General features: G+C 38.9%; 1 protein-coding gene across 1 annotated transcript in view; it reads left to right on the forward strand.

Moving 5' to 3' along the window:
- Positions 1–1954: 1954 nt before the first annotated feature.
- The window catches only part of grin3ba (glutamate receptor, ionotropic, N-methyl-D-aspartate 3Ba), a gene marked incomplete at its 5' end in the record, with an annotated part of 35972 nt that continues 11284 nt past the window's right edge, over positions 1955–26642 (forward strand). The window contains 5 exons of the mRNA XM_079451894.1: positions 1955–2407; positions 15105–15766; positions 20845–21937; positions 22097–22242; positions 25240–25355. Of these exons, the coding sequence (XP_079308020.1) occupies positions 1955–2407; positions 15105–15766; positions 20845–21937; positions 22097–22242; positions 25240–25355 (2470 nt within the window). The remainder of the gene's footprint in view (positions 2408–15104; positions 15767–20844; positions 21938–22096; positions 22243–25239; positions 25356–26642) is intronic.

The raw sequence follows: 26642 nt of genomic DNA on the forward strand, positions 1-26642 counted from the left end.
GGTGTGTATGCTCTGGAGCTGAAACAACAATCAAGCATGCGTCAGTGGTTACATGTAAGTGTCTAGTTTAAGACAGACAACATGGTTCACAACCATTAAATTGAATTGAAAGCACCTTGAGCAAATGGCTTTTGATGACATCCTTCAGGCAAGAAGATTGGGTTGTGTAATACCTGATTTGTTTCTGTAATGGATTACATGTGCTGGACTATAGTCAAATATGTTGCCTGTATATAACATGTAAACTGTCAGAAAGCGTGCTGTGCGAACGTGTCGCCAAATGTTGACATGGCTCATAAGCTTTTGAGGGTTCATATTCGCTGACGCTCTAATTAGCCTTTGACATTCATACTGTTATTAGCAGCAAAAGGAATTAAGTGTCCAAAGCTTTCCAAAATGCAATAGCAGTGCTATGTTTCTTGTCAAAAATGTAAAGGGGAAAAATCTATTCAATCTTAAAATAAAGAATCAAATAAAGTTATAGTCATCCAAAAGTTAGAAAGTATGTCATAATTTACTCACCTTCTTTTCATTTTAAACCTGCATGACCTTCTTCAGCAGAACACAAAAGAAGATTTTTGGAAGAATATAGTTAACCTAATAACTCTGTATATTGACTACTTATTGGCATTGGTTTTGTGTTCATACAATTCTTCAAAATATCTTCTTTTGTGCTCTGCTGAAGAAAGAAATACATAGAGGTTTGAAATGACAAGCGTCGTGTGAGGAAAGGATGACATAACTTTCATTTTGGGGTGAACTATCCCTGACAAATCCCTGACGTTTTTGTTCTGTTGTGCTAAAGGTTCTTTGTAGTGTTAAAAGAAAGCCCTGAACTACAGTGCTCTGACTTTATTGAACATTTAAATAACCATTTTCTTCACAAATGAACATTGTCAAAGAACATCAAAACTACTTTATATGGGTATAGTTGTATAGATGTCTTTATATTCCTTACCTCATTAGACACCCTAGGGTGAGCTGACTGTTTATAGCAAATGTGCATCAGACATCATTTTCTGAAGTTAATCGACCCTTATTGTCTTAGGGAAGCACACGTTTGTGTAATGATCACTTAGACACACATTATCTGTTTAATAGCAAGGAAAAGGTGTGTTTAATAAATGTATTGCAACATATTAAGCATCCGTTCGTGGAGAACTGCAAGTTTGATTCATAACATGTCCTGCAGAACGCTACTTTTAGTATACTGAATCTAAATGCCTTTCATGGAGACCTTGGGATGTAAAGGGGATAAAACACACTAATGATCTATCGTTTTTTACGGAACGCTTTTAATAGCTTTTTTGGTCTTAAATAAAGTGACATGTTAATATATTTGCTTTGCTGTTCAAAAGCAAACAAAGGCCAGTGTAAATGAATTCTATCGAACAGTGCATTCGTGTTTCCATGCAATACATTTTTAAATTAAGTATTTTATGAATAGGATATTGTCTTTCAACTGGGCCAAACCTTCTGAATTCACGAGACAATTACCGCCTCAGTCACCTCTCAGTCTTACCTAAGACTTCAAGGAAATATTAACCTAAAATATTTTACATCTGCTGATGTGACTACATGATTATTATGATTTTTTTTATCATGTTTCATAAGTGACCTTCGGGGGGAACCTGTCATAATCTGATATTCTACCCAGTCTGTTGTGGCCAAAGCCAACAGTTAAAGTCTCAACACAACACAACGCAACTGTTCTCCGAATAGGGCAATGATTCTATAAGACGATCTCAAGTGGCACCGCGCCTCCTCCTCCCTCAACGGCGCGCACACCACCTCTTCTTCCACACTTGGAGCAGCTGGAATGGATGAGCTACTTGCTTTTTAACCGAGACCCCATCAGCGCGCGCGCAAACCCGTTAAGGACAGGAAACATTGGACAAGAATAGAGCGATGCCATCTTGTGACGAAACCTCAATCCAGTTGCGAAAGGAGCAGGATGAATTTAATGCTCTCCAGATTCTTGGCATACCTTCACGTCGGGCTCCAGGTCGCTCTTCAGATGTTTATTTACCCGTGTCATCTGCATCCCCAACCTTGTCACATCTTGGCACGCATTGGTCACACGGTGCGTTTGGGTGCGCTCTTGCCGACCCGCCAGCAGTCCAGGATACAGGGCGCGCTCAACCGCGCCCTGGTCCACCTCCGGCAAAGTGGGAACAACTTCTTACCGTACAATTTGAGCTTGGAAGTGTTGTCCCGAGAACCGCTCAACGGAGACCCGGAGTCCATGTTCAGGTGCGTGTGTCAGGATATCGTTGTGCAAGGAGTCTCCGCCGTGCTTGCGTTCCCACAGAGCCACGAGGAGCTCGTACAAGTGGAGTTTATGTCTTCGTTTTTGGAAATACCTTTCATCAGCATCATTGAACAGGGTGAATCTCTTAAGACTCAGGTAAGCGCTCGTTTTCACGTGTTACACAGGCAGCGACTTATTTACTTTTATTATAGGCTAAAGTGGTTGTGCGCTCGAGATGCGCTCAAACTAATGTGCCATTTTCGAGCGTGTTTAAAGTATATTTCTCTCTCCCGATGTGTTACTTTTTTGTATGTTTTCCGTTTTTTATATAGGTGTAGAAGGACATTTAAATAATAAAAACTCCCGTTCTTGTTACCGAGTCGTGTCAACATAATCCCCGAAACTAAGCGCGTAATGATACAGAAAATGGCAAGAGAGTCGACAGTTTTCAGACAGCTGTGCCAACCCCCGAACAGATATTACTGTAAAATAGAGAGGCACACAGAGAGTGGCAGGCACAAAGAGAGTTAAGATTCTCTAAAAGTTGAAGCTGTCAAATTTATTTTTGGCAGTGCTTTTTGAATGAGGGGTCCAGCACAGAGGTCCTGGTGTATTCCAGTGGAACAATCCAATACTGTTCAGGGCTCAGGGTTGAGATGTGTGGACCCTCATTAGTATTCAAAGCAGCAAACAGAGCGGATGCCAGTCACACCAGTTGTTTCTGTCTGACTCCAGCAGTGCAGCCAGTTGCAGTGGTGTGCAGGGAAAGCTCAAAAGATTTCCCTCCCATCAAACTCTGTCAGCGTATGGACACAAAGGAACAAAGACATCACGGTTCTGCATAAAGAGGCTGGAACAGTGGGTCAGCAAAGACGTTCATTCATACCGGCATGATTTATTCGACATCTTATAAAGTGTAGTGTTCTCTTGCACATTTACAGCCACCCTGCTTGCAAGGGCTGCTTCATGTATTGTGTTATTAATGTGAGTCAGAGCGGAAACATAACCAGGTCCATTTATGTGATTAATGAAAATGATTTACAAAATTTGTATGATTGCTTCATTTTGACACGGCCCTCAGGAAGTGTACAATCATTAGTGCCTATCTTCCTTGAATGAGTCGATCTTGGCTCGTGGCATTGCCGTGGAGTCATTAAATTTCCAAGTTACTTTAACAAATTGGAAGGCAGATATAATGGTATAATTTTTTCCTGGCCAACGTGGAGGATGTACGTCAGATGGATTTTCATTTATTTTAGGTCGCGACCCCCCCGAGATATTGCACAAGCTTTCATGTCTCTCAGTTTCCAAAGTAATATTCTTTACAGCGAGTGAATAACTTCCCCTTTCGGCTCTTCAAAGAAAAAATCGGCATTCACAGGTGTCTTTTGCTGAGCACATATATAGGCTGAATTCGCAATTTGTATCTGAGCGATTCAAATGAAATCTAGTTTCTTTCATTTTTTGCTGTAATTTTTTTGCTGATCCCCCTATCAGATTACCATATTCTCAGTATGTCTTAATTTATTTTGTTTGCCGACCAAATAGGCTGACTAGCCTGTTTAGTCAGTGAAATTCTTCTGCGCAGCTACATTTGAGTGCTTATTAACTTGTTTCTCTTCTGTAGCAAATTTTAGCAAGCACAAAAGGAAGATTAGCACATGAAAAACTCAATTTGTCCCTTTGAATGAAATTGCATTCTAATTCAAGGCCTTTCTCAATTATGCCTCATTGTTAGTTTAGCTCACAACCACTGGGAGAGTTATTAAGCTTAATGAATCCTAAACTTAAGAGGACTGTTAAAAGACTGTCCGAATGTTGATTTCTCAGTTAAACCCTGATGTTTTATCAACTAGAGTGGAAACCAAAAATGAAATTTTTAATGCACACCTAAATCAAGACATTAATTTGTGCCAAAGCTATTATTATGTATGTGGATGCCCTCATTATAACAGCGTGGCCTTTTGCTATTGCAGTCTTGACTTGTATTGGAGAAGTAACCTTTGGAAGACTAATGCGTTATTGAGCCATATCCTTTCCGATGCATCTGCCTCAGATCAGATCTGACTTCAGCCATATCGGATTAGACTATGTGACAAAGTGAGACATGTCGGTCATACTATAGGTTGATTAAAACCGGTTTCAGAAAATACTTTGTAAAATAAATAATGTATAAATCTGGGATAACAATCTGATATAAGAATATAAATTATATACATCCCCATCATTTTTACAAATTGAATTTCGAAGAAACCATAACATTTGTAGTCGATGTTTTTATATTCATATTTTAAACATTAATCTCACAACATTATTTATGCTATTGTCATGTGGTAAGAGCATGGCGCCAAGGTCGTGGGATCGATCCCAGGGGATTGCATATACTTAGAAACAAATGTATAGGATAATGCAACGTAAGTGGCTTTGGATAAAAGCGTCTGCCAAATGCGTAGAGGTAAATGTGAATGTCATTGCTGTGCCAGCCAGTCTGTCTAAATGGTCCTGTTTAGACGTTTTACACCATTTTTTCTACAAAGCCACTTTTTACCTTCATGTATTGTGAGAAACACTATGTAAATACAAGCAAATTAGCTTAAATGATACAATATCACTATTTTTTTGTGAGTAACTTGCACCAAACATATTTCTCAAAGCACCTGGTTTGCAAGCACTTACAGTAGCTAGATCTCACGCTACATTTCCATGCAAGTCTCCACCTATTCCCAGCCGGAACAATGCTGATCATCAGAGCATTGCTCAGCAGCTTGGATCGCTCCATTATAGACGCTGAGGGTGTAAATAAAGTGTGAAATACTTGGAGGAGATGGTCTGTAATCTCCCACATGTGCAGGGCCGAGATAAGCCTAGATGGGCAACTAAGGTCTCTGACAGGAAGGATTGGGAAGAGCGGCAGTGTATCAGGCAGGTGAGAAAGAATGCACTCGGAGCTACGCTTCTGGGGTCAGTGTGGCTCCGTGTTGCCGGGCTTAACGGCACCCAAGCACATTCATATGGCTTTAATACACAGCTGTGTACGCAGTTTAACACCATCTGTAAGCCGAGAATACTCTGACCCATCAAGTTAGCCACTTTTTTCGGAGGCTCGGTGCTGATGTACATGTCATCATTTATTGATGCACCTGCAAAATATTACAGCTTAATTGAATCTGGAAGTCTACTTCCACACACTGATGGAGTCACAGATTTACACGGTGCCCTGAACTAATTTATGACTCTTCCTCAACCCCATACCTTATTTCCGGACGGCAACGTGTGTTATTTGCAGTTCAAGCCTTTCTTATCTTAGTTGAGCTCCTGATCTCTCAATAAAACGCAATTGAATTGTCACTCTGCTTCAATCTCAGTCCTCACTAAATACAGAGTCTCACAATATGATTCACGCTGGCTTTCGGATCTCGCCACAGGGATGATTCATTGTTTTTATTTTGTCACTTGGCAGCGTTATGGTGGGCAAGCGCTGTCCAGGCTGCATTTCATTCCAATAATATCTCTCAAGAGCACCTAATTCTTGTTTTGTTATGGAAGACATGTTGCCGCTGTTTTCGTCTAAATAGCACTATTCAGATTTTTTAAGTGTTTTGCTATCCACAGCTCATAGCAAAACAATAAAAGGTCTGTTCGTCGTTCTATCCCTTAGATCTAACAGACTCTTACAGTATTTTTAAGATCGATTCTCTTTTGAAGAATCCACTCAGTGTCTTGGCATGGGCTGAAGCCTATATCTAAATCTGCTATCTCGTTGCCTCGCTGACTGCTTTGATGAAAGAGCTGGTGGAGAAAACAAATTCGCGCAAGTGTGTGTGAGTGTGTGTGAGAGAGAGAGAGAGCAATGTCTGTACATCTTGGCAAACAGCATCTAAAGAATGGGGGATAGATTTGCATAAGCGGGTATTACAGTTTTGCACTATGGAAATGCTACGTTTGGTGCAAAGTTCCCTCTGTGTTTCTGTTTCTGTAACACAATTTCTATATCCACCTCCTCCATTTATTTTTTAATTCCATTACATTTGTCTTTATCTCTTTCACTCAACTCTCAGGTCAGTGCGTTTCACTTATCTTACCCCATTTTTCAATTGGATAGAAAAACCTTGGCTGGATAAGAAGGCCGGTCGAGCGTGTGCGAATCACCTACTGTAAATGCAGCTTTGATGCTTATTATGGACTGTGCATACACTTTAAGCACTCTGCATTTCTGATCGGTGCCAAATGTCTTATGCACCCTCATACACAAGAATGAATACTGCTTCAGTTAAGCTGCAAGTGAGGGATTTTTTGTAAGAGTGATTCTGCCTTATTTAACCCACATTTCTTAAACACGCTCATCTTTTTTAACACCCTCAGAACTTTTAGATCTACTTACATTTTGATTTGTTGAACAGACCGGTTTTATTTTGCAGTGCTTGGAACAACCGAAGCAATTTTAGGGATTTATAGTGCTCGTCAGAGCATTTATCGTTCTGAATACCAGTTTGTGAACTTGTAAAATAAGAAATTATCATTCACAGCGTTCAATAAAGCGATGGCCCATCTGGTTTGACGCCGCAGTAAAACTTCTCTTTCTTTCTGACTTTCACCTACAGATTCATTATATCCGCCCTCATTCCCTTAGATGAAAATTAATCTCCCAGTCTTGTAATGCGCCTCAAGGTGGGTCAAACTTTGATCGCTATTGCAGTTACAGTGCAATATGGAGCCTGTAGCTAAAGATCGGCTCAACGGTAAGCATAGATATGCAGAGACAGCTATGTGGAAGTGTTTATTCAGCTCTGCCACACTCACTTACTGTTGCCTCTGTGCTGCTGATGATTGCAGACATTGTGCTAAATTACCTATTGCACCCGCCTGCACTTTCCTGCACGGCTGTCCGGACCCTTATACATGCATTGCTTGGCTATCAGAATTCTTGTTAACTTTCAGCTTTTTTCGTTGTTTCCCAATTGCTGTTTCAAAAGCCTGGGAAAACATGACCTGCATTGCCTTGACATCAACAATTACATTGTTTTTTGTCCTCTATATTTTCATTTTATATCCATCATGGCCTTGAAAGCTCCAATCATAAATGTGTAGTCACTGTTTAAAGAAAATTTTGTCACAGTTAGAATTAAATTCCTCTAGCTTTTCCTGTCTTAAATTCAGTTGATTCTTTTAACTCTTTTCAATTATTTCTCCATTTGGCTGGTCTCCTCTCAGGGTTGTATACACGACAAATCACCAATATCCAAGAAAGCCAATCCCACATTCTCCTCTCGCAGAACCTGGGAATCTTCTATGCTTGTGCTCTGCCCTCAGCCACCAACCCCAGGCCTTCATCTTGACTCGACCTGATAAATATCTGCCCACTAGCAGTCTGTGTTTTCTGGCATCCCGACCTCCTGGGAGGATTGAGGCCTGCCGCTTTCACACATCGATTCCAAAATGTTATTCCTTCCAAGCAGGGACCATGTAAATGTCAAGCAAAACTTGAAAAAAGACGATTGATCCAAGCATGAAATCAGGATTATCTGCAAAGCACAGACCAATAGTCTTTGAAAAAGGGGAATTTTTATGATGCCACATGAGGTGTGGTGCTCCGAGTCTCAAGTGAAGGAACTGGAAAATGTCATAAGCTTGCAAAGCTTTCTCTAAATTGTGGCTGATGAAATATTTTCATGAAATACAGTTAGAAAGAAACAATACCTTGTTAAATCCTCTCGCTTGTATTACGAGTTATCACCATTTTAAAACTACTGTAGAATAGATTAAAGGGAGAGATCACCCAGAAATGAAAACTTTGTCATCAACTACTTTATTTTATTCCAACGTATATTACTTTCTGCCTAATATGAAATACAAAAGAAGGTATTAGGCAGGATGTTATTAGACAATAATAAAATGTTACAGTTTTTTATTTTACATCCCCGAAATGACTTCATACATACATTACAGTATAGTAGTTTTTCACAATTTAAAATAACATTACAAAATAAAGACCTCGTCAAACTACATCAAAATACTTTGATATGTGTTTTTACACTTCTGTGTTTATACTTTAGTTTTATTGAAATAAAATGTTATGTGGATTCCTCATTGATATTATAATGCTAAAAGTGAATTAGCTTCATTTAGTTTTATGTAAGCATATTTTAATTATATATAGAACATACAGAATATAGAATATAGACATTTGTTCAAAGTATTATTTTTTTTATATCTGTGCTGTAGCTTCCCTTCAATGCCCACTCTGGATATCTTCTAGTAGGGTGTGACGATACACTTATCCCACGAGACGATACTTTTAGACTTTTTAAAAAAAATCATCAATGATGAATTATATTAAAACAAAATCCAAAACACAAAATGCAAAAAATGTAGGCGTTTATAAAATCAACCCTCAAATAAACTTCTATTTAATGAATTGTTGTCAGGAAGGGGACAAGGAGAGAACCCAAGCGCAGTTAGCTTGACTTGAAACAATGATTTATTTACAGAAAGTAACACAAAAGAAAAACCCACAACAGAAAAAAACAACAAGGACAGAGCGAAAATAAAACAGGAACGAAATAAACTGGACTAACTAATACAACAATTATATATTTATATTTAAATACATATATATTTAAATATATTTGGAAGAACGCCTGTAACCAAACAGTTCTTGGCCACCATTGACTACCGTAGTAAGACAAATTGAAGATATGTTGAAGAATGTAGGAAGGTAAACTGTTCAGGGGCACTTTTGACTACCATTGTCATTTTTCCAGCTATGGTAGTCAATGGTGGCCAAGAATTGTTTGGTTATAAGCGTTCTTTCAAATATCTTTATCTGTGTTCATCAGAAATAAAGAAATTCGTACAGATTTGGAACAACTCTAGGGTGACTAAGTGAAAAAAATGATTTTTGGGGTCGTTTTAATGTCAATGTATGTTAGTTCATGTTAGTTCATGTTGTATTAACTTATGCTAACAGTTACATTTCATTTAAAAAATATATTTATAAAGGCTGAAATTGCTATGAACTAAGATTAATAAAATGCTTACTAATGCATTAACTAATGATTAACAAATACAACCTGATTGTAAATTGTTACCACATCAACTTATATCTATCGTGATTTCTTCGGTTAGGCTGCATAGGGTTACCTAAAGGATAAATTTACCCTCAAGTTAATTAAACATCTCTTAATTATTAATAGGTAATTAATCAATGTCCTGTCATCAGTCCTGAGAGAAATTATGTGTCATGCATCATGTATTAAGATCCTCTCTCTAGACCACCATGAAGCAGGCTGACCTCAGTTGAATCAGATCAGCGAAGACATTTTTGCATGAAACTCGAGAAAGCACTCTTTACTCGCGGTGTCCTTTGCGCGTTTCGAATGCTATCAGTCAATATTCTGAGAACAGATTTGCATATGAAGTGTGTAGATGAGGCCGAGCAGAGCGGGCTTCACATGCCAGGCTTTACAGAGAGAGGATTTCGGTGTGTGCGGATGGCAGCTCCTAATTGAGCAAAACGTAGCGTGCACTCTATGGAACTTCATACTTACGGCAAACGTTTATTTACATTAAAAAGGATTTTTTAAACCCGCTTCCATCATGCGCTGTAGAAGAACAGGATTTAGGGCAAAATGTCACATTGAACAGACTCATCCCCAAAGACGTCTTGTGATGATTAAACCTAGTAACGTTAGCTCTGTTATCGTTCCTCTTTTGCTCACTGTTTTTGATGGAGATGTCACAGGTCAGTGGGGAAGCAGCTAATCTGTGTTCAGTTCCCTCTGAGACTGAGGTCTCCTCTGGCCACAGTCTTCAGACCACGTTACAGTTAAAAAGAAAAGTTCCTGTTAACCTCTTATCAGGCTGATGTGGTAAAAGTCATTTACGCTGCCAGGGTTTGGTGCAGCAGGAACAACGTGATTTTAATGATTTAATGTTTATTTCGTCGCTAGATATGATTCTGATCACTCTTTCACGAGTGCTTTATTATTACAGATAATAATATTCAAATTGTTATCTGTACCCTCATTTTTGTTAGGTGTAATTGAAACTCTAATGTCTTACACATTTCTAAGATAAGACGGTAATCTTTTTTACAAACGTATTATTATTTTATAATTGTAAATGTGAAGAACGTTCTTCAGTGTAACCCCCTAAAAAAGATAATTTTTTCAAAGTTTATTCCCTTGTGCTAGAATGTTATACAGGTAGATGTGGTTCATTTGAGTACAGCACTAAACTCCCAGCAATTAGTATACTGTAACTTTAAAAACCCACTGCAAATGCTTATGCATAAGACATTTTAAAGTTCACTTATGAATATTTGAAATGGTGCTTCTAGTGCAGGCATCCAGATACAGTGCTCAACAAACTGATTAGACCACCCCCACCAGCATTTCACAGTATTTGTGAATACCAAAAATGTGTTTTATGTTTCTGTAATGGTTAAAAAACCAGTATGTGTATGCGCTTTAGTCAGTACTATTTCTAATGCTTAAATATAATGTTGTTATGCCTGCATTTTCAAATGGAAAGACAGAAATAATAGGATTTTGTATTTATTTATATGCCAAATTACAGTCAATAACTACCTAGACTGTGGAAAGTACATAAAAACAAGGCCAACAAGAATGCACGTTCGTATCAAGGCCTAAGTTGGAAACACAAAATAGCCTACTAACTACTTTTTGGGTTTATGTGTGAATAAAGACTATTTAGTTGTTTCAGTTTGTTTAGTTTTAAACAAAGAACAAACACAAATAGTTTAGAAATCTGTAAAAAAAAACAGGTGGTAATTTACAGGTGTAAATCGTTGTACTTATATAGTATATACTGTATAAACAGGACTGTATACATTTTATATACATATTACCTGTATACATTTCATACTTTATACATATATACTGTTTCCCGGCATTCATAGTTTCCGTAATAAACTGTAATAATGTATATATACTATAATAAAATGTACTGTATATGCGGCTTTTGAATTGGACCAATCTGTCTTTTTATGTAACTGACTTAATGTTATGACCACTACTAAGCAGTTTAAGCAACCAGTCCCTGGTCTCACAGTGTTTACAACTTTCCACATTTCACTGTCCCGCACTACCGAATGTTTAAGATTCTGCTCTGGTAAATTTGGACATTTGGTAAATCACATCATCCATAAACTCACATATCCCCCAATGGCTTTCATTTTAAAATATGACTTTATCGCCCAGTGGGAGTGTATCGTGATGCATGACTCACAAAGCCTAATGCAAGAAATCATTCCTATTATGAAGTGTAAAAAATTATTTTGGTTTCAAAGCCCTAGATACCTCATTACGGTGCTGTTTGCTGTCTCAGGGTGTTATAAATTTATGAGCTCTCCGTTCACTCATGGAATGGGACATTTTCGGAGTGTCGTATTAGGGTCACTGTGGAGCAAACGAGATTTGGAAATGATATCAAGAGTAATAACAAGTCAGAGTCAAGACGGCTAACATTTAATAACGCAGGAATGCTATTATACTTTGGACACAAACTGGGCACAGCAGCACATGCTGGACAGTGATTAAGTGATATATGCAAAAAAAACTAGCAAGCAGCAGTAACAAGAAATACCCTCACTTTTCGTCCTTGGAGAGGAAAAACAATCCCAGTTTGGTGCAAAGTAATCACACTGGCAGTTCCTGAAAGAGCTGAGCTTTGAGTTTCTTGGCTTACATTTCCTGTCTGATCATTATACCAAAGTTCTGATCTTTGCGCAACATACGCAAAGATAAGGAATTATAGCACAGCTTTGTCAAAAATAGTTTTTACCATTCTGATCTCAGGGCAAGAGAAATTATGAACTCTCTGATGTATGAATTATTAAATCACGATACGAAATTGTTTAATGTTTCTTTTCCTTTCAAGATAGAATGCAGTCATTTCCCATCTTTTTCTTTCTTGTTCCAAAATGATGGATTTTAAATGGTCACATCTGTCCGCTGTAAGATTAAGTTAAGGGTTATGAAATCAATTTGTGGAAGCAATGCATGGGACTTTTTGAAACCATTAACAATATTTTCTACAGTCTGAATGTATGAAATAACATTACTTAATAAATTATGATCCGTCTCAAAGTAGAAAAAAGGCATTGACGTGCTAAAGAAAGGTTGCGTGTGTAAGCACGACCGCCCTACCCAAACATTTGATGTATTTTCTGTTATTAAAAATAAACTGTGACTTAAAGATGAATAATTCCTAAATAAAAACTTGTTTTTACATGCTGTTTTCTAGATCTTCTAGAATAATACAAATTGTTGGATATTTCAGAGTACTTGACCACTTTTATTACCCTCAAAGACATAAGGCGGTCATAAAGAATTATGGGTATGGGTCAAAGTTAATGTGTAACCCTGATGTTATGGCTTTTGAAGATCCGTCTGCTATAATTGACATTCATCGGAGGGTTTAATGATCATATGTCTTGTTTTCAATTATTACCATAGTACATTGGTTCATGTAAAGCATTGGACAGACTTTCGTGATAATATAAAGAGAGATCTCTTTACGTGTCAGATGCTGAAATCAGATTTTGACACAGAGTGTCACGCATTTCCAAGACATGCTTACAGTATATGAATGATGTGGTTAAGAGAATAAAGAAGAGTTGACACTTAATATATGGCAAGCCGAGAAAATATTAAGGCATTACTTTCAAACCACATGAGCACATTATGGATGACAACTAGTCTGTTCATCTCTCAAACAAACCCGCTCTCTTTTTTCTAGCCTAATTTGCATAGCCTACACACATGAATCACTTCTAAATTCACAATACTCCGAATAATTTGTACGTATGTATGATGATATATTGCATAAATCACTTCTTTATCCCCACACAACCCTTTTCAGATTTCACTCAGCCCCCCAAAAGAGCCTCAGCTTCATTCTGTGATTAGACATTTGTTTTTTGTGAGACTGCGTAAGCGTTTTGACATTATTCAAATGTGTTCGTAAATCACTGCTGATTCCCACAGGGGTTTGTCTTAATTGGGTTACTGTCAGTCTTAATAGAGAAAAGACTGTATTGATGAACCTTTCTCTCACATTTCTCTCCGCCACCCCTTTTTCTGCTCAAAACTTATATCATCCACTAGATAAGCAGTTTTCTTTAAAGCACTTTGGCGCAGCATGATAGAGGTCTAAAGATTATATCCAAGCTGATTACGGTGTAGTTATAACAACGCTGAATCAGCGTTTCTGTTTTCACACCGTGAATAATTAAATGCAAAGGAAATGAATCAGACCATAATTCTAAAATTAGTCATGAATAAGTTGCTTTAGAAGCTCATCACCTATCGCAACAGACATCATTGGGTAGTACAGGAATTTAGCAGTCTGTTTTGGAAAGATTGACTGTAATTTCCAATTTCTCAGCTCAATTATGGTTAGAATAATGCACCTGGTGCTATTGTGGTGCGAGAGTGACAGATGCATTCAGCACTTTCTGCCTTTACACCTGCTTGATAATTTGATGGCAAAACAACTGTACGCGTCCGTTTTCTCATGCTGTACTGTATGTTGTTATATCAAATATTACTATAACAACAGCACCCGGAGCATTTACGAGCTGTCACTTAAACATAATGCTCATTTATTTACACCTGATGCCGAGATGGATTGTGAAAATTGGAAACGTGGGGAGACGTGGAAAAGCGGAAATGAGAATGGACGTGTTTAGTAGAACCCGCAGGACGTGTTGCACAGTCTCTGTCAGGTTGTGAATCCATTTGGATGTTGAAAATGTTCCTACTGGGTGCTGGTATTGTTCGGAGAAGCAGGTGTTTTTGGATCGATTGAGCAATGAAGGGCCCCGGGCTGCAAGTTTGCATTCATATTTAAGGTGTTTGTTTGTGGTTGGTTTGTTTTTATTCACTTGGCATCGCTTGGATATAACGGTAAATAAAAGATAAGCCTGCTCCTGTTCTCACTTCTTATCTGAGCTCCCATACGCACACAGCACAACCCCTTGTCCGTTTCTATTTTTTAAACCATTATCCTATTCTTTAGTTTCAGCCGAGCAGAACTTTACTGGCAAATTGAAACAAATACATGTAGTATTTTTATCTCCCGTCTTTGAATCTGTGCGGTTTGCCATCGCTGCATGCAGTTGTCAGCGCGTGCCTTTATTTGCAGGCGGGTTGCGCTGTGAGTAATGGTGAAAGTCGTAGGGACACATATCAGAGCTGCTGCACAGGCAGTAATGTTATTCCAGTCACACAGGTTTAAGCTTTTCGTAGGGACTCCTCAGTTCTGCGGCCCCTGCTGTTTGCTCACAGTCCCCCACCAGGTTCAAACACTTCCTCTTCCCCTCAAAACAGCCAAGTCTCCCATCTTTCTCTCACGGCACATTCATGCACGCCCCACTGTCAGTAGCCATCAAAAACAAGCAAGCGATGGCCCGCAGCTATTCCAAAAGCATCCCATTTTGTTTCTTGTTCTAGTAACACGGTTGCTGTTTTGAAGCTGCCTGTTTTGAGAGCCTCAAAAGCTTTGTGGTGTAGTTTTCTTTCGAATGATTCCATTAATCTCCAATATTGCAGTGCTTGCATTAAGGAAGTATTGTTCTCTGTATTCTATCTTGAGTATGGAGTCAACGTGAGTTCAGCGAGTAAAATATTTTTGATGAGGTAGTTCAGGGAGATGCAAGTCACAGGAGATGTAACATCCTTCCCGGTTTTCCTCTTACTTATTCAGAATTATAGTCATTAGGGAAGCCAATACGCATTTGCAGCCTGAGGATGTCATTATTCCGTGTGGGGTTTATTTTTATTTCTGACGAGGAATAAGACCTAACTGAGTTTGTGTTCTCTGGGTTCAGAACCGGTTCCACCTGCAGATGACGACACGCACATCCCCTTCCGGATTGGCGGAGCTGCTGTTAGCGGTGTTGCTGAAGGGAGGCTGGCAGGGCGGGGCTGCCACTCTTTGTCCGGAAGGTGGCAACACAGGCATGGCAGAAGAGTTGCAACAGCTGGGTCATCTGGGCATGGATGGAGCGCACTGGCATCTTTGGGAGACCCTCAACCTGTCCAGACTAGTAACTACAGCCGCAGAGGAGGGGAAAAAACAATTAAGGGAAGATAAGGTGATGGAGCTTCTCTCACAGCTCTTTAGCAGGACTCCATCTGTCCCAGCGTCCTCCGTCGTTCTCTTCAGCTCCGACCCAGAATGCACGGCCACTGTGCTACGGAGAGGCCACCAGCTAAATTTTGTGTTTCCCCCGATGCAGTGGATTATGGGATACCCACTTAGTTTAGAATCCCTACAATCTATCGGCTCTCCCCTGGGCCTTCTGGCATACGGGGAGGTAAACCGCAAACCCCTGAACTTCTACATAAGAGATGCCCTGCAGCTGATTGGCAGGGCTGTGTATGCTGCGACCATGGTGAGACCAGACCTGGCACTTATCCAGAACATGGTCAACTGCTTTGACAAGCCCAATAAACATGAGTTGCCCTCCTCTGGACAGTACCTCGCCAGGTAAGCCTATTGTGTAGTTGTGTAGCTGTGTTGGGAGGGCTAACTGTATGTAGCAATGCAACAAATGTACCTCAATTTTACAAAATCATAACAGTAGCTCATCTGTTGTCAAAAAAGTATAGATTTTCCACTAACAGGCCATTTTTCCAGCTAGAACTTGCATGTCACATGATGCTTATGCCCTTGGTTTTTCTGGGTATACTGCCCAAGCCCAGTAATACACGCTGGAGCTTGAGATTATTGCAGAATTGGACATTACAAATGGCTTTATATATTGAAATGAATGTCTTTCAAGGAGTCGTATAGTAGATTGAATGATTGTATGCAGCTCATGCAAACCATACATTAATGTCCTGTGTCTGTCCAAGACATCAAACATCAATTTAAAAAGGCAGAGAGCAGATGTATAATGTCACTAATGGATTACCTATAAAATGAGACTGTATTAAAGAGATCTATTTTCATTAGATACCCTTTAAAGCTTTTGCATGTTTATCTTTTTCATGTACATCTCTTAAAGTAGAGTACTGTGCAAAAGTGTTTTACAAAAAATCTTTTGAAGATGTATATTTGTATATTTTGGTTTTGTGTGCCCATATAATAAAATTATTGTGTGAACAAGGAGGCCTAAAGCAAAGGCTACGACCCACACAGAGATATGATCCATCATCGAGTCAGTCTGGAATTGCACGAGAAAACAAAAAACTGAGACTGAGAGCATAAATCATAAGAACTATGGCAACATGTCCAAGACGTCTGGAACAAACTACCTGGAAACTACTCAATGGGAGATCAGATAGCTGTGTGGGCCACACCTTCTGTTGTATAACTCTTTTCATACTTTTATGTTATTATTGTTAAAGCCAAAGAATATGTCAAACGTATTTTATCTATGGACACTGAGCTGCCAAACGATTCATCGCGATTAATCACATCCAGAAAAGTTTTTGTTTACATAATATATGTCTGTGTGCAATATTTAGGAAATATTTAGATGTATTTATTTATATCTACCAATAATTAACATTGTATATAAACATTTATTAATTTGAATATTTTTCTTAAATATATGCAAGAATGTGTTTATAATAACAAGATAATATCGACAGTAAACAGACATATATTATGTAAGCACAAACGTTTATTCTGGATGCGATTAATCGCAATTTATCGTTTGATCAGCTTGTACAGTGTACAGTTACATTAATAAACTGTAACGGTTTCGGTAGCACTTTATTTTACTGTCCTGTTTCCCATCTACTTACTACAGTAAATATAATAACTGGGTAATAACTAGGTACTAACCCTGAATCTACCCCTAAACCTAAACCATGTATTTACCTTATACTACCCAGTTCTTTCTTAGGTAAGTACACTGTAAGTACACTAGATGTACATGTACTGTAAAATAAAGTGCAACCGTTTTTTTCTTTGTATCTTATTGTGTGGCTATGCAGTACATTAAAAACACTGGCTACAACTTATAATTCATTACTAGTTAACTGGGCACATATTGCAGTCATTTATGCTAAATGTGGTCATTGGTGTGGGTAGACAGTAACAGTACGAACATTCTATATTAAGGTATATTAATATCATCGTGAGAAAAAAATCCTGTATTAGTATTCTAGACCCTAGCAATACAGGAATATTCTTTCTTGGCCGCGGCATGCTTTCAGATCCAAATGTTCCTGATGGACCCGCATGAGACTTTAAAATGCAATTAAATGACTGGAGGACATTTTCAATACGTCTGTACCTCCTTAATCAAATACATCTACCTGTGAGCATTTACATAAACAGTCACGTTAGCGGATACACAATGATGTGTATTTTTAGCAGTCTATAAGTCATTTGTGTCACCTTTCTGCACAACACATTCTATCCTCTTAGCTCACTCTCTGACCTCCAGAAAACAGGATGGGACATTTGTGCATTCAGGCTGTCTGCCCGTCTTAAATGCCAGTGTCCGGTCCAGTGTCAGGAGCTCACAAACCTCCTGTCCACATCCTCTCAGCTTGATGCATTTGTCATTGTGCCAGCAGGAGGAGTCTGGAAGGGTTGTGACATTCACTAGCAGTGTGTATGTACATGTCTGTGTAACCTTTGTGCTAGTGTTTTCATAAAGAGCTTCATTGCCAATTGTGTTTGCATACACAGCTATTTTTTGGGGGTATTTGTAGCTAACAGTGCAGACATCAACAGCAGACACATAATAGTAAAGATAAAATATACAAAAATATTGTTTTCACTAATAAACCATGATTCATTCTAATCAAAAGTAAACAAAAACAGAAATCAAGAAAATAATAAAATACAAAATTTACAGTAAAATTGTACACTGTCAGAAAAAAGGTTTAAAATCGTAGCTTTTCTATCATTGGGTACCTGAAAGGTTCTTTTTTGTACATTATGGTTATATAACACAAAATGTTATACCTTTTTGGGTACGGTATTGCACCCAAATGATCTATTGTGTGGGGGTCTCGAGTCCATGGCACTGTTATTTTGGGGGTCGCGGGCAGAAAAGTTTGGGAACCCCTGCCCAGGTGCAATCAAAACTCTACTGTTGTGGATGTGGAGAATAAAAGAAAGTTAAGAAAACTGATTCAACCATTAGGTCTCTTCTGCAATGCTGGTGCAACTAGACAGAAGACGAATGCTGATTGTGGATGTTAACGGTAGAATTATACAGAAAACTGTCCAGCGAGACAATCGAGCAAGCTGTAAAATGAAGAGATTATTAAAGAATTAATCTTGTGTTGTTTGCTGCATGTCTGGTGATGCAAACTACATTCATTGTTCTTTAATGTGTGGGGTTAAGCTTTTGAGTGTAGGGTGTGTTAGTGTGTTATTGTCCAATTCAGATTATCAACAATTATTTATTTATATTGACATTTTACATGTATCCATCTGTACCGTGAAAATGTAAACGTAAATAATGAATGGGACATGTTTTATCATTATCGTTACAAAATACAGAGATTGTTTGGTAAATCCTAAATGAGCAAAATATTTGTTTATTTTTTTCCCTTCAGGCAATGATATGTGTGGAATTAACAGATAATAACTGGTAAACAAATCGAAAAGTTTATCCTGTGGCTGGTTTGACTCGGGACGCAATCAAGCTCCAATTCCCAAAAGTGTGAACTCTTATCACTGTAGGCTGGAAGAAGCCTTGCCAATCTACTTACTTTCACAAATTAGATTTTTTTTACGTTAAAGAGCCGTAGAATCACATCCAGATAGGAGATTACATTTTCGTTGTTATACGAGTATTAGCCGAGATAAGTAAACTTTCCATGAAATTATAAAATATGAGACAGAGAGCCTCCGAGATTTTCTACTGGATGGAAAACAGTGATGCAATCTTTAATATTCAACTCACAGTTTAAAAATCCCCTCAGCCCCCATTTCAGGGAATGTATTTGCTCTAAGAAATAAGGATATAGCCCAGGAAATAACTCATTCCTTGGCAAAATGGGGAAAAACTAAATACCAAAACACATTGGGATTATTGTTCCACAGAGATGTAATAGTAGTAGTAATAGTTTAATAGTCGACAACGGCATTCTGTAGCTTTGAACTATAAAAAACAACTCGCTTTTGGAGTGGTTTACACAATTTTCGCTGTCTTTGAATTGCTCTCGCATGAAACCGAATGTTTTCAATGGGTCAAACGTGGGCTATCAGAAGAAATTAATGATCCAGCCAATCAATTTTTCTCTTTTTATTTTACTACTAAACCCCAATCTCTGTTCTGCACTGTTTTAATAGAAGTGCCCTTACGGTCACATAGAGTGCATATCATTTATAGTCTCATTTAGCCACACATCACCAGCCTCTTGCACTAAAGATTTCTCATTTTCCATCTGTGACCCAGACATCAGGCACTAGCCCTCGGACTACTTACATCCTCACCTGATTTATTAATGAAAATCGATTATCAAACTAATTCATGGAACATATTCGGCCATAAATGGGTATGCAGTTTGGTAAAAGTGTGCAGGAATTGCATGACCAATAATATGATATATACCTGTACGTTAGATGTTATTCATGTTTTATTTATTTATTTATTTGAAACACTTCAATGATGGATTGCTTACGTCACTGATGTGGTAACTGAGGTTAAGGACATGGGCTGTCAATGATGGGATATTGGTTCAAAAGATTTAGTGTAATTCAGCCTCTGTATGGCTTCTCGGGCATAATCCTGCACTTATGTCCTTTTGACTTTGAGGATGGATCGGAACACTGATGTTCCAAGATTGATCCACATTTCCCTTTCCTCTAAATCGTCTCTCTTGTAAAAGTATTTATGCTGAATTTAAGAAAAGTCATTTTGGACAAAAGTATATAATCTCTCTCTCTCTACTATATATGTATACAGTATATGAAGAGTTTGGTTCCACTCTGTTTTCAAATCATGTTTTTTATTATGCATTCCAATTAATATCAAACAAACTGCAACTAACACTATAAAAACATAAAAACTCACTCAGAAATGAAAATTCTGTCATCATTTACTCAGCCTCTTATCATTTCAAACCTGTATGACTTTTTTCTTCTGCAGAGCACAAATGAATATATTTTTAAGAATCTTGGTATCCGAACAATGGTGGTACCCATTAACTTCTATTGTATGGATACAAGTCAGTGTGTTCATGCAGATTTGAAAAGATGTTGTGTAAATAATTATACATTTTTAAAAGGATATATAGAGGAATAACACACATTTGTTTCTATTTAAAAATATTTTGACTTGGTATCTTAATCTTGTCTTGTTGGAAAAAGTTGGGGATATGTTGGTTTATAAAAAACCTTGTTAACATTCAACAAAAAGTGATGCAATGCGTCGGATTCAACCTACCTATGTTACACAAATGAAAGTTAATATTTAGTGTAATATTAATCATAAGTAAGAATTTTGTAGTAATATATCCTAAAGGTAATTCCACAGTATCTTTTCCACTTTTTACAGTGTTTTCTTCTGTTATCTCATCACTGTCTGTGCTTTAGCTGGAAGCATATTTATTTTCCTCAAATCACAATGCTTGTGTTCCTGCTGTGCACAGGTTCTTGTCAAACACTTCCTTCATGGGACTGACAGGCCCAGTGCGAGTACAGCGTTCCCTCTCCAGGGTGCTTACCTCCCAGCGTTACCACATCTGGAGTCTACAGCGAGACCCTCTAGGCCAGCCCAGTTGGGTGACCGTGGCAAGCTGGCAGTCGGGCAAGCTGGAAGTGGAGGAACAGGGCATGTGGCCAGGCGCGACACAGCGTCAACGGGAATTGGGCCCAGGGATCCGGCTAGGGGGCCGTTGGCAAGCGGGGCTCCCAGTGGCAGGGAGCAGATTGCGCGTGGTGACCTTGGTTGAGCATCCGTTCGTATTCACACGGGAGGTGGACGACGAGGGCCAATGTCCGGCGGGTCAGCTGTGTCTTGACCCTCAAACCAACAGCTCCGAAGTCCTCAACCAGCTGTTTAGAGAGTTGGAGCACACGAACATCAGTTCACTGCCAACTGACATCCGTAAATGCTGCTATGGCTACTGCATCGATCTGCTGGAGAAGTTAGCAGAGGACATGCACTTTGAATTTGACCTGTACATCGTGGGTGATGGGAAATACGGCGCATGGAAAGGAGGTCGATGGACCGGGCTGGTGGGCGATTTGCTCAGTGGTGTAGCTGATATGGCCGTCACCAGCTTTAGCATCAACTCGGCTCGAAGCCGAGTGATTGACTTTACGAGTCCCTTCTTCTCCACCAGTCTGGGAATCCTAGTGCGCAGCAAGGACACAGCCGCACCCATCGGTGCCTTCATGTGGCCCCTTCATTGGTCCATGTGGGTGGGCATCTTTGTGTCTCTGCATATTACGGCACTCTTCATTACACTGTACGAGTGGAACAGTCCGTTCGGCATGACGCCGCATGGACGCAACCGCATCAGGGTCTTCTCATACTCGTCCGCTTTGAACCTTTGCTACGCAATCCTGTTTGGTCGGTCTGTTGCCAGTAAATCACCAAAGTGCTGGACAGGACGGTTCCTGATGAATCTTTGGGCCATATTTTGCCTGCTGGTTTTATCCAGCTACACAGCCAACCTAGCAGCTGTCATGGTCGGGGAGAAGACCTTTGAGGAGGTGTCAGGAATTCATGATATCAAGGTAAACTTTGCATTACTGGTAAATTACTATTTACTAAATTATTATTTCTGTTTTATGTCTACTAGTTATACAGTAGAGGCAAAATGCACTAATATGAGACTATAGGAGTAGGTGCTCAAACTTGTTTCACAGAATCAATCCCCTTTTATTCTTTTCAAGCTCCATCACCCGTCTCTAGGGTTTCGCTTTGGCACAGTTCGAGAGAGCAGTGCTGAAGATTATGTGAAGAAGAGCTTCCCTGAGATGCACGAATACATCAGGCCCTTCAACAAGCCCACCACTCCGGATGGAGTTTCTACACTGAAGTAAGTGTTTAGACCCAGGAGAGAAGGCAAAGCGATAACAGTCACTTGAATGTATAGGTACCGATGGTGTAAAGTCCAATGTACAGAAGGTAACTGCTAGATGTAGTACAATGATTAGGAAGGCCTGAGTGGCTGTCCTTCCTTGCAGTAAATACATTTGCGGTACAGTCTTTTCAGAGTATATGTTTTGAAAAGATAACATCAAATGATCTTGAGCAGGTGAGCCAGCACACAGAAGATCAATTGTATTTCTATAGGACTACAGTCGAACAACTTTTCTTAAACAGAGAAATGTTTGCATCCAAAAAAGGTGTCTGCTTTTCTTTCTTTCAAACTGAAGAAGAAGTAAAAACAAAAATGATGCTGTTGTTTTTGCTAATATTTCATTGAAAGGAACTAGAACGGTTCTATTAACTGTTGAATTTAAATAAGCAAACTCTTCGCTAGCTTAGTGATTGTTATTTATGTGAGACAACAAACGCAGATTTATATGAACACAATCAGTTATTTCCTATTGCTGGTTGACTAACCAATCAGTAAGTTTAATATTGGTCATTTTTGCCTTGTCATAATTAATTATTCATTGACCACAAGAAAGAAAAATCACAGATGTTCTGTCATATCTTAGGCTCCCCCCTGAGATAAATACCAGGCTCGATTTGGGGAAAATTAAGTTAAAGTTCATTGTTTACGTTACATAGAATGAGGTGTCATTTGTGTTAAAGGAACGTTTAGCTCACGAGTTATTGGTCTGGGAATCTGCGACTATGTTTTTGTACGGAGCTAGTCTCAAACTCTGCCATCGTGACTTTAAACATGAAGTGTTTGTCTGTACTTAAAAAATAGATGAACTAAGAAATGTATACAGGTTGAAAATATCTTGAGAGTGACTAAATGTTGACAGAATTAAAATTTTTGGGCGACCTACTCCTTTAACTAATGCATTTACCAATACATATACAACCTTATTGTAAACCGTTGATACTCATCAACACAATTCCTGAGCTATAGAAGGACAACTTCTGAGAAATACAATTCTTCTCTGTGTTAGTCCAATTCACAGACCACTTGAAATCCTTTACAGACCCCAAATAGTCTGTGGAACCTCTATGAAAAGAGATGAAGATCTCAGAAACAGCAGACAATTCAGTACACAGTAATTGCACAGAGCTGCTGAAGATCTACTTCATACAGCCAGACAACAAACAGCCCAGAAGCTGTAAACTCACAATCTTGATCCAAATTAATGGGACACAGAAACATTTAAAATGAGAGGGCAACATGTCAGTTCTTACAACCTCAAGAGCTGTTGACACTGCTGCAGAATTAATGTGGATCTCAGAACGGCGCACAGTTACGATCATTCTTCTTTCAAGAGGCATTATGCACACCAGCTAGCTCGCTCTTCCTAAACAAACAGAATGTAGAGCGAGTCGACAGCAACAAGTCTCTGCTTTTCAGGCTTTAGCTCTGTTGTCTCAGCTTCTATTTATCCCTGAAAGAAACACTGCGGCAGACTCCAGGCTAAGAAGCAAGCAAGGCAGTCGCTCTCAAGTCAAATCCTCTAAACTTGCTGAATGGGGCCAAAGGTTCTCTTCAAAGATGACAGATTTCTCCTCGACAAGCGAACGCTCAAATACACGCACACACTAAGATACATCTGTGGATTCAAGCTCTCACACTGTGCAGGATTTGTCTTTGTACCTTGTTTCTTTTATGAATGGTGCAGGTTTTTCTCACATATCAAAATTCCTTGTGCTCTATTCCGATGAGATACCTTACGCGTCAGCATTTTTAGAGTCAAGATCTCAGCGATTGTTCTGAATCCTCGGGGGCAGGCATTTTTAGACAAGCATCCGGACAGATTTCACTTTCAAAAATATGTTGCGTAGGAGACTTAGCTAGTTTTATTCCATGGCATTTTCTCAAACTCTGCACAAGTCACACCTGAGGTTAAATAAGGTCAGCAGATGAGCAAGCATTTCTATTGTGAGATTTATTTATTTGTGAGATTTATTGTGAATTAGTTTTGACTTGAACTGGTGTGGCGCGCATGCTCAAGGGTGGTGTGGGGAGTTTTCAGTTGATTCAGCCAATAATAAAGTAATCAAAAGTTATATCAACGATCGTGACTGCCTGCATTTTCTTTGTTCGAACTCCTCCGAGGATAGTGCCTTTTATCCATTACACTACTATTAAAGGCATAGTTCACTCCAAATTGAACAAAACCCTTGATGACTTTTTATTTTTTTGGAACATAAATCAAAGAATTATTTTGAATCTCGTATTTTATGCATTTTGAGTGAATGATGGCTGAAACTTTAAAATGTCCAAATTAGAAATGCATGATAGTATATTTCACCGATACCGGTCATTCAGAGGAATATCTGCCGATACCGCTTGAAGATGGAATTAATATTTTTTAACTTTCTGAATGTAATTAATTCATATAATGACTATTAATATTGAAGATCGAACTGGTGGTGTTTCTTTATATTTTCTATATACAGGTCATATCATGCCTGATCATTGGCTGTTTTTAACTATAGATAGCTGATAGTGTGAAAAATTGCTTTTCGATAACGAGTATTTTCCGATTGGCTTTATCGGTTCATCTCTAGTCAAAATGATACATAAAAGAAACACATGTGCACGTCTTCCAAGTGCAGAGCCACAAGATTTGCGTCATTTAAGTCATTCTTTATAGTCTATGGTGTTTTTTAAAGCTTGAAAGCTCCAATACCCAATTGTAAGAGCATGTAAGTGCTTGAAAAATAAAGCGACGTCCTTATGAAACACATTTGACAACTATAATTTCCTTTTAGTGTGATGTAATCCAGGCTGGGCGTTTCAGTCCCTTTTATCCTACATTGTTATTACGTTCTATTGTGTTATTCGGTCAACCTATTCGTTCCTCTAAAAACTGTTGTAATTAGCATAAGCTTGAATGGAAGTTTGTTTTGTTTCTCTCTGACTAGTTTGTTCTCTGTGTTGAAGGACAGATCCTCCTCAGCTAGATGCTTTCATCATGGACAAAGCTCTGCTAGACTATGAGGTTTCCATCGATGCAGACTGCAAACTCCTGACTGTAGGCAAACCATTTGCTATTGAAGGTAAGGTCCTCTCACAACTTTGTGTCCATTAAGAGTCTAGCGCCTTTGACCATGCTAAATTGCTTTACATTGACTTTACATTGAAAACCCTAGTTCACTTCGGCAAGTACAGAATTAAAAATCCACCCCACATGTAGACCCAGCAATGAATTCACCTTAAGGCTGTTGTTATTAACCTCCAAGTTGAAGGAAGCCAAGTTCAACATGTCATTTCATAAAGCAAAGCTATTATGGTGTGTAGATGGCTATCGCGAAGCTGTGAAGCACCTCCTGTATTGCTGTGCGTGCATGGGAATGTTTTCCGCTGTCTTCCAAACCGTCGGTTATTACTCTGAGCTTTGATTAGATGGTCGATCAAGGCAGAGCTGTCACAATCACGCCCGCTGGCCCTAAATGGACGAGTCCGTCAGGGTTTACAAAGCCTGTAAACAGTGTGCAGTATAATCAAGGCATGCAGACATAAAGCTGGAGTTCAATTCACTGGGTTTACAAGGAAATATCCCTCTTAACATTATGGTAATGTGTCCTTACATGGAGAGAACTCAATTTAGGAGAGGCCTTCACATCCGAATGGGCTTTGTCCTTTAAAGTCCTGTTCGCATTTGCAATGATTTATGGAGGTCGAAAGGTCACTAGACATTCCTGCTGTTGAATACTCTAATATCATTGGTGGGTGCATGATTCTTAAAGGCACAATATGTATGATTTTTGCTTTAAAAAATTATATTTTGTTCACCTATGTAGTGGAATGCAAATCCCCTTATAACTCCCCCTGGTGGAGAACTGGAATGATCTGCCCAGTAGATTTAGCGGTGTCAGGTAACCGGCTGGTGACTAATTACCAGGATTGCGCTCTAAATAAAAATGCAGGATTCAAATGGCTGGGTATGTGTTACTCTTTGCATCCTGGTTGCCTGTTCCTAGCGGAGTCGTGTGGTTCGGGGCATTTATTCTGTTCATTGTTTGATCAGGTATGTGAATGAGTGGAATGTGATATTAGTTTATAATTTAAAGTTTGTGTCGTGCAGTCATCACACAATTCAAGTGCAGCTAGAACCTGGACAGTCGTGTTAGACTGATTGTGGACGCAGTCGGAGGGACGTGCATAACAGGCTTGCGTCCAGCTCTGAGCAGTGTAGGCTTATCTTTAATGGCAAGACGCACAGCCCCGGATTGCGCTGCTGTTTTGTTTCTATTTTGAATGATGTTTTCTTTTATTAATGTTCTTGTTTTGTGCTATTTTCTTTTAGTAATTGGTATAATTTGTGTGCTTTGATTTTTGTTCTT

Source organism: Barbatula barbatula (genome assembly GCF_947034865.1).
Source record: "Barbatula barbatula genome assembly, chromosome: 3".
Taxonomy (NCBI): Eukaryota; Metazoa; Chordata; class Actinopteri; order Cypriniformes; family Nemacheilidae; genus Barbatula; species Barbatula barbatula.